The sequence below is a fragment of the Cebus imitator genome, unplaced genomic scaffold (assembly GCF_001604975.1).
Source record: "Cebus imitator isolate Cc_AM_T3 unplaced genomic scaffold, Cebus_imitator-1.0 Scaffold708, whole genome shotgun sequence".
Classification (NCBI taxonomy): domain Eukaryota; kingdom Metazoa; phylum Chordata; class Mammalia; order Primates; family Cebidae; genus Cebus; species Cebus imitator.
In genome coordinates this window covers 164,507-173,631 of record NW_016108023.1, presented here as the reverse complement: position 1 = coordinate 173,631, position 9,125 = coordinate 164,507, and the positions used below count along the sequence as shown (strand labels likewise).

The following is a 9,125-nucleotide window of genomic DNA, read 5'->3' as shown; positions in this document are numbered from 1 at the left end:
GGGTTATTGAATCGCCACCTTTTGGCAGTCCACAGCAAGAACTTTCCTCATATTTGTGTGGAGTGTGGTAAAGGTTTCCGTCACCCATCAGAACTCAAAAAGCACATGCGAATACATACCGGGGAGAAGCCGTACCAATGCCAATACTGTGAATATAGGTCTGCAGACTCCTCTAACTTGAAAACACATATAAAAACAAAGCATAGTAAAGACATGCCATTCAAGTGTGACATTTGTCTTCTGACTTTCTCGGATACCAAAGAAGTGCAGCAACATACCCTTGTCCACCAAGAAAGCAAAACACACCAGTGTTTGCATTGTGACCACAAGAGTTCAAACTCAAGTGACTTGAAACGACATGTAATTTCAGTTCATACAAAAGACTATCCTCATAAGTGTGAGATGTGTGACAAAGGCTTTCACAGGCCTTCAGAACTCAAGAAACACGTGGCTGTCCACAAAGGTAAAAAAATGCACCAATGTAGACATTGTGACTTTAAGATTGCAGACCCATTTGTTCTAAGTCGCCATATTCTCTCAGTTCACACAAAGGATCTTCCATTTAGATGTAAGAGATGTAGAAAGGGATTTAGGCAACAGAATGAGCTTAAAAAGCATATGAAGACACACAGTGGCAGGAAAGTGTATCAGTGTGAGTACTGTGAGTATAGCACTACAGATGCCTCAGGCTTTAAACGGCACGTTATTTCTATTCATACAAAAGACTATCCTCATCGGTGTGAGTACTGCAAGAAAGGCTTCCGAAGACCTTCAGAAAAGAACCAGCACATAATGCGACATCATAAAGAAGTTGGCCTGTCCTAACAATATGTCTGCAAACTTGCAAAGATGTTGGCTTTGAAGCAGAAAATTCATTTTTTAAAGCCAGTCTTGTTCACATCCATTACTATACATTGATTTATGCTGTGTAAAAATAGAATTATTGCTTCTAGTCTACTTTTCTTTACATTTTATTCAATAGGGTGTCCTGAATCCTATTCAGTTTCTTTAATAGATGAGGAAAAGCAGCAACAATCAAGTTGCTTTCAATGAAATAATTTGAGATTCCATACTCAATTTTCAGTCTTAGAAGCTTTACTGTTTATTTACGTATTTATTGATGTTGATGGTACTTGTTCTAAGACAAGATTGGTAACTATAAAAGTGACATTTTGACCCATGTCTTCCCACACACTTGTCACATTGAAGATCTGCTAGCATAAATGGGAGATTTTACTGTCAAGCCTAATTATCAAAACATGGAAATAAATTGCTTAATATTTTTAGATTACATGACCATGAAATTTTACATTTCAGCTTCTAGCATTGATTAATATAGGATATGGACAATGTTTATGTTTAAATCTCATTTGTTTGGCAGGCAAAATGTACTTCCCTTGGGTTTCTTGTTAATATTGTTTACATCTTTTGTCAGCACAGCAAACTTTTAGAAAGTATTATTGCAAAGTTTTACTTTTGTCTTTTATTTTCTATTTGTACTGTTTTGTCTTGTATTGTGTTCTAACACATGAAACTGCAGACTGAATTTTGGAGTCTTTTAGAGGCAAATTGTGCACTCAGGATTTTTTGAAACTTGGTGTGTAACTCTAAATCTTGTATGTGCGCCTTTGTTGCTTATCACATATTTACACACACAACCACAAACTTTAAACTTAGGATGAAAATTTATATCCTGAAATATCTAGGGATGTATGAGACTATTTTGTAACTTGCTTTTCAGAGTTACTAAATTTCAGGTGGAGAATTAAAAGGAAAAGAAGTACATTAGAAAGAGTGAAAATCTTCTCTTCAAATAATCTTTGATAAATAAAAATGGAAGGTAAGATATTTCTAGAAAGAATGTTTTCATACAACTTCAGCTTCATATCGTAAATTTTTCTGGAAAACTATTTCAGACATAGGTTTCTCAGGTTTTTTTGAGAATCCCCTGAAGGAACTCTCTCTTTGCAAAGTAAGGAGGACTAAGGGAAAGCGATGGTACTGTGTTGCAGAATGAGAGCTAATTCCAACCTAGCAGGTATATCCTGCTTTTTTATTTTACATCCAGTAAAGTTTTAAAAAGACAACAGTCAAATTAATTTTGATTAGAAGAAAAAAGTACATGATGAAAATCCACGGCCTTATTTGGAATATATATCACTTTTCAAATTTTATTGTTTATTTGAGCCTTAAACACGTTGACATGTTTTAAGCAGTTAATAACTTGTATGTATGGATATAACATAAAATGAATTCATATAATTAAAAAGAATTTGGTTACTAGGAGTTTTGGAGAACAGAAAATACATTTTTAGTTTCTATAAGTTGGCTGTTAGTACATATGAATTTGGAATATTTTAGGGGATTAGAATTTTTTTAACCCACATTACAGCTACCTTCTGGCCTTAGTATGGTGGCGCTGCATTCAACTTTTGCTGTCAGGTTTTTACTTTGACCTTTTTCTGTACCACCAATTCAAAAAATATTTATAGGATTAGGAAATAGAAATATTTGGTGATTGACAGCCTCTGAAATGTTTATTTGATCTATTTCTAAAGAGCTTTAGTCATATTTAAGTTTAAACCTAGTACCAACCAAAACCATGTAATGGATTTGGAAAACCTGTTTGGCCTTCTTAGCCCTCATATATGTCTCTGCCTGATTTTTCCTATCCTTCATTATTCTGTTCTTGAAAACTTCAGTTTCTGTTTGAAAATCCCTAAGTGTCTTTCCAATTTGTTTTCTCTCTGAAGTAATATAAAAAGAAGTATTAAAACATTCTTTAAGACATAGCTATTTATATTTTTTAAATAAACAGAAAGCTAAAGAACACAACACTTTACATACTTCATATTTTTCACATAGTCTGGAGTCATACACAGTTGTTTTGTTTTTAACCAAAGTATTGAAACCTTTTAAAGGTAATTGTGCATTTGGTCAAGTAAATGTGATAGAACATTTGTATAAAGAAAAAATGAAATTGTGCTTAACGTTATTTACTGTTATTAGTTGCAGGCTGGTTTTAATTCTTAATTTGATTAGCAAAGCTAAAAAAGTGGATGTTGAAGTTGAAAGTTTTAAAGAGGTGCAAAATCTTAAAAGAACATAAATTATTGTTTGGTTGAAAATAGCCTATTAAATATTGTATGTTACTTCCTCTGTACACATTGTAAAATACTATGAAGAATTCATATAGAAAGTATGATACTATTGTAAATGTGTACTTGAGAATAATGTGCAAAAATAAAAATGAGAATATTTTGCTGTTAATAAATGTTTAGTTGTATATAATACCAATACTCTTTTTCTTTTAAAACATGCAGTTTTAATATACATAAAATATAGTGAACTATTTTTTCTTTCCCCACTTAGTTCATTCTATACATCAGTGGAATGCAAAATGCTTTTTATGTAAATATTGGTAATCTTACGAATTTATAAGTAGTATTTCAGAGTAGTTCTGCCAAGTGATGAGTCCTTTGATCAATGTGTTCTTAAAACTGAACTTTTCATTTTTTTCTTCATGAAAGGTTGTTTCGTTAGCATGCCACTTGCTGAGATAAATTTTCCTTCCATAAAGTTTTGGTATTTTTTTGTTTTGTTTTTGTTTTTTTATTTTGAGACTGAGTCTTGCTCTGTCGCCAGGCGGGAGTGCAGTGGCACAATCTCGGCCCACTGCAACCTCCACCTCCTGGGTTCAAGTGATTCTTCTGCCTCAGACTCCCCAGTGGCTGGGACGAGAGGCGCATGCCACCATACTCAGCTAATTTTTGTATTTTTAGTAGAGTTGGGGTTTCACCATGTTGGCCAGGAGGGTCTCGATCTCTTGACCTCGTGATCTGCCCACGTTGGCCTCCCAAAGTGCTGGGATTATAGGTGTGAACCACCACACCTGGCCTGTTTTTGTTTTAACAACAAGAGTCTCACTCTGTTGCCCAGGCTGGAATGCAGTGGTTTGATCTCAGCTCACTGCAGCCTTCAGTTCTTGGGTTCAAGCAGTCCTCCTACCTCTGCAGTAGCTGGGATTACTACAGAGGCATGTACCATCATGCCTGGCTAATTTTTTATTTTTGTTAATTTTTTTATTCTTTAGATTCTGGGGCACAGGTAGCAGATCATGCAAGATTGTTGCATAGGTACATTCACGGCAAGGTGGTTTGCCGCCTCCATCTTCCCCATCACCTATATCTGACATTTCTCCCCATGTTACCCTTCCCACCCTCCCTCACCACAATTGACCCCAGTGTGTGATGCTGCCCTCTGTTTCCACATGTTCTTATTGTTCAACACCCACCTATGAGTGAGAACATGAGGTGTTTGATTTTCTGTTCTTGTGTCAGTTTGCTGAGAATGGTTTTTATAAAGATAGGGTTGGGTCTCATTATGTTGCTCAGGGTGGTCTCAAAGAGTTCAAAGAATCCCCCCACCTCAGCCTCCCAAAATGGTGCAATTATAGGCATAAGCAGTTTTTAAAGGGCACTTACTCCACAGCAAAAAAACCTGCCTTAGTTATACATTTACGTGTTACTCTTTTGTATTCAGTTTGGAGATCTTTAATATACACAAACTACTGTGGGATAGTTATTATGGCAAAAATTAAGAGCTTGGTAGAAGTTAACCAGGAGTCAAAAACAAACAGATAATAATAAAGAAGACCCAGGCTCATAAATGTTTGTGGAAGTAAACTTCAAATGATAAAAGTCACTATCTTAAATCACATTTAGCACATTCATACAGTTATGTTTCCATCACCTCTCTTTAGTTGCAAAATATCTTTGATAAATATTCTACTGTTCTTCATACTCTGTAGGAATATGTGTTTGGTAGTTCAAACAGTAAATAATTAAAACAACTAAAATGTTAATATGTATATGGTGAATGTCACTGGCAGAGCCGTAAGCCAGACAAGATCATGGCATCTCAATAACTTAGTTATATTAGAAAACCAAAAAACACACTTGATCAGGCTTGTGATTCCACCTAAGATACTTTACTGACTGGTTTTCTGGCAGTGTCAATTATTATTTTTTAATTTCTCAGAAATGCTAAGATTTTTGTAAAGAAAAGCATTATGGCCAGTATCTTAATGGCATGATATTTTGGAGCAGTGGTTTTTGAAACTGGGCAAAATCAGCATCAGCTTACTGGAATCTTGTTAGATTTCTAAAATCTTGGGCTAACCAAGAAACCTACTACATAAAAAATTGTGCATAGACACTAGCAGTCTGATTGATTTTATTGTGGAAAAAACTCCATGATTTTCTGTTTTAACCATTTTAAGTGTATACAATTTAATGAATACAATGTAAAAAATATTTACATTGTTGTGAATGTTTCTTAATTGCAAATTTGAAACTCTAAGTTCATTAAACAACTTTCCTTTCTCCACTGGCCTTTGGCCCTGATAACCACCATTTTAGTTTGTTTCTATGCATTTGACTATTTCATTAGAATCACACAATATTTATCCTTTTGTAACTGGCTTATTTCATCTAGTATGCTTGCCTCCTTAATTTTAGAGGAAAAGTTTTCAGCCTCTCACCGCCAAGTAAGATGTTAGATGTGGGTTTTTAAAAATTTCTGGTCAGTCACTGTGGCTCATGCTTGTAATCCCAGCACTTTGGGAGGCCAAGGCAGGTGGATCACCTGAGGTCAGAAGTTTCAGACCAGCCTGGCTGACACGTGAAACCCTATCTCTACAATGAGGCAGAAGAATCACTTGAACCCAAGAGGCAGAGGCTGCAGTGAGCCGGGATCATGCCACTTTCCTCCAGCCTGAAGTGAAAGAGCAAGACTCTCTCTCAAAATAAATAAATTTAAAAAAAATAATAATTGCCCTTATTATGTTGAGGCATCTTCCTTCTTGTTCAAGTTGTGATTTTATAATGAAAAGGTATGGAATATTGTCACATGCTTTTTAATATAAATTGAAATGATTGTGTAGCTTTTGTCCTTTATTTTTGTTAATCTTATTGGTTACGGTGTATAATTCCCCTTTTTTTCATTCTTGAGATGGAATTTTTTCTTTGTTGCGCAGACTGGAGTGTAATGGCTTGATCTCGGCTCACTCCAACCTCCTCCTCCTAGATTGAAGCGCCCCTCCTGCCTCAGCCTTCTGAGTTGCTGGGATTACAAACACCTGCCACCACTCCCAGCTAACTTTTGTATTTTTAGTAGAGATAATGAGTAACCATGTTGGCCAGGCTGGTCTGGAACTCTTAACGTCAGGTGATCCACCCATTCTCGGCTGTCCAAAGTGCTAGGATTACAGGCGTAAGCCACCACACCTGACCTATGTAATCCTTCAATGTGCTGTTAAATTCAACCTGCTGGTATTTTACTGAGAATTTTCTTAGATTTTTCATTAGGAATATTGGTCTGTGATTTTCTATCTTTACGTTTTTACTTTTTTTCTATTAATTTTTTGGGGGGGCACAGTATCTTTCTCTGTTGCTCAGGGTTAGTGCAGTGGTGTAATCACAGCTGACTGTAACCTTGAACCCCTGGCTTCAAACAGTCCTGCCTTAGCCTTCCAAATAGCTGGGATTGCCAGTGGACACCACTATGCCTAACAAACACTTCAAAATTTTTTGTAGAGACATGGCTTCCTAAGTTGCCCAGATTTGTCATGAACTTCTGGACAAGCAATCCCTGTCTTAACCTCCCAAAATGCTGGGATTGTAGGTGTAAGTCACCATACTTAGCCTTGTGTATGTCTTTTATCTGGTTTTGATAGCAGTGTATTACCACCTTCATATGAATTTCAGAGTGCTTCCTCCTTTAGGATTAGTGTTAATTCCTTCTTATTTAAAAAAAAATTCATTTTTACCTTAGATTCAGTGGTATATGTACAGCTTTGCTATAAGAATATTTGTGTAGTGTTGCGGTTTGGGCTTCTATCAGCCACATAATGAAGATAATACCTAATAGGAAGTTTCTCAGCCCTTGCCCCACTCCTTTACTCCCTTCTTTTGGAGATCTCAGTATGTGTTGTTTCCACCTTTATGCTCATATTAACCCAAGATTTTACTCCCACTTGTGAGAACATGTGACATCTGGTTTTCTGTTTCTGCAGTAGTTTCCTTAAGATAATGGCCTCCAACTGCAACCATATTGCTACAAAGGATGTGATTTTATTCTTTTTTTTCCTTCTCTTTTTTAATTGCATTTTCGGTTTTGGGGTACATGTGAAGAACATGCAAGATTGTTGCATAGGTACACACATGACACATGTGATTTGCTGCCTTCCTCCCCATCACCTATATCTGGCATTTCTCCCCATGCTATCTCTCCCCAACTCCCCGCCCACCGCTGTCCAATTTTATTCTTTATTGTGACTGCATAAAATTCTTTTAAATGTTTGATAGAATTCTCCAGTGAAGCCATCTCATTGTGGCCTGTTCTTTGGTCAGAGATTTTTTTTTTCTGATTTCAGTCTTACTAGTTACTGGTTTGTTCAGATTTTCATATTTTCCTCTTCTTCCTAATTTACTCATGGTAGGTTGTGTGTTTCTAAAAAGGTATTTGTTTCTTCTGTTTTTTGGGTTTTTTTTTGTTTATTTGTTTTTGTTTTTTTAGACAGAATCTCACTCCGTCACCCAGGCTGGAGTGCAGTGGCACTATCTCTGCTCACTGCAATCTCTGCCTCCCAGACTCAAGTGATTCTTCTGCATCAACCACCCAAGTAACAAGGATTATAGGCATGCATCACCACATCTGGGTAATTGTATTTTTAGTGGAGATGAGATTGCACCATGTTTGCCAGACTGGTTTCAAACTGAACCCAGGTGATCCACTCACTTTGGCCTCCCAAAGTGCTAGGATTACAGGTGTAAGTCGTCATGCCCAGCCCATTCCTTCTTATTTATTCAATTCCTTGGTGTACTTTTTATTCATTGTATTTTCTTTATTCCTTTTCATTTCTGTGGCATCATTTGTAATTACACTTCTTTCATTTCTCACTTCAATTATTTGAGTCTTTTTCTGTTTTACTTAATGTAGCAAAGTTTGCCAGTGTTAACGCGTCTTTTCAAAGAGTATATTCAGTTTTGTTGATTTTTCTATTTTTAAACATATTTAAATAACATATGATAGTTGTACATATTTTAGAGCACATGTGGTATAGTTTATACATATTTTGGAGTACCTGTGATATTGTTACGTAGTTTTAGGTTTTTCTTATTTTTTTGATATATGTTTTTACAGCGGTAAATTTAACTCTCTGCGGCTACTTTGTATCTCATGTGTGTCCCATATATGGTGCTTTCATTTTAATGTGTGTCAAAGTAATTTCCCTTGTAAGTTCTTTTGACTTGGTTGTGTGGTTTTGTTTTTGATATTGGCTTTTGCTCTGTTGTCTAGGCTGGCCTCCAACTCCAGGGCTCAAGAGCTCTTCCTTCCAACTCAGCCTCCCAAGTACCTGGGACTACAAGTGAGTGCTATAGTGTGAGGCTTTCCATTGGTTAAGAGTGTGTTGCTTGGTTTCCACACATTTGTGAATTTTCCAGATTTTCCATTGCTCGTCATTTTCAGTGTATCACGTTGTGCTCAGAAAACACACTTTGTGTAATTTCTCTTTTAAAATTTGTTAAAACTTGTTTTGTGGCCAAACATAAGGTCTAGTCTAGAGACTGTTCAATGTGCATTCAGAATAATATATATTCTGCTGCAGTTGTATGGAATGTTCTCTACATATCTGTTATATCCAATTGGTGTACAGCATTTTACCAGTCTTTTTTCCTTGTTAATTTTCTATTTGATTTGTAAATCCAGTGTTGAAAATGAGCTAATGATGCCTCCTTCATTATTGTCTTTGTTTCTTTTTAATTCTGTCAAGATTTGTATCATATAGTTAAGAGGTCTGATATTTAGTGCAGATACTTTCTTTTAACTTTTATGTTAAGCTTATGTGCACATTTGTTACATAGGTAGACTAATTTCGCAGAGGTTTGTTGTACAGATTATTTCATCATGTAGGCATTAAGCCTAGTACCCATTAGTTGTTTTTCCTGATCCTTTCCTTTCTCCCATCCTCTATCCTCTGGTAGGCCCCAGTGTCTATTGTTCTCCTCTGTCTGTTCATATGTTCTCATCATTTAGCTCCCACTTAAGTGAAAACATGCAGT

At 36.0% G+C, this 9,125-nt stretch overlaps 1 protein-coding gene across 1 annotated transcript in view; it reads left to right on the top strand.

The window, feature by feature from the left end:
- Positions 1–825, top strand: part of ZFY (zinc finger protein Y-linked) — a 48,464-nt gene extending 47,639 nt beyond the window's left edge. The window contains exon 7 of the mRNA XM_017518835.2: positions 5–825. Coding sequence (XP_017374324.1) covers positions 5–825 — 821 coding nt within the window. The remainder of the gene's footprint in view (positions 1–4) is intronic.
- Positions 826–9,125: the final 8,300 nt, after the last annotated feature.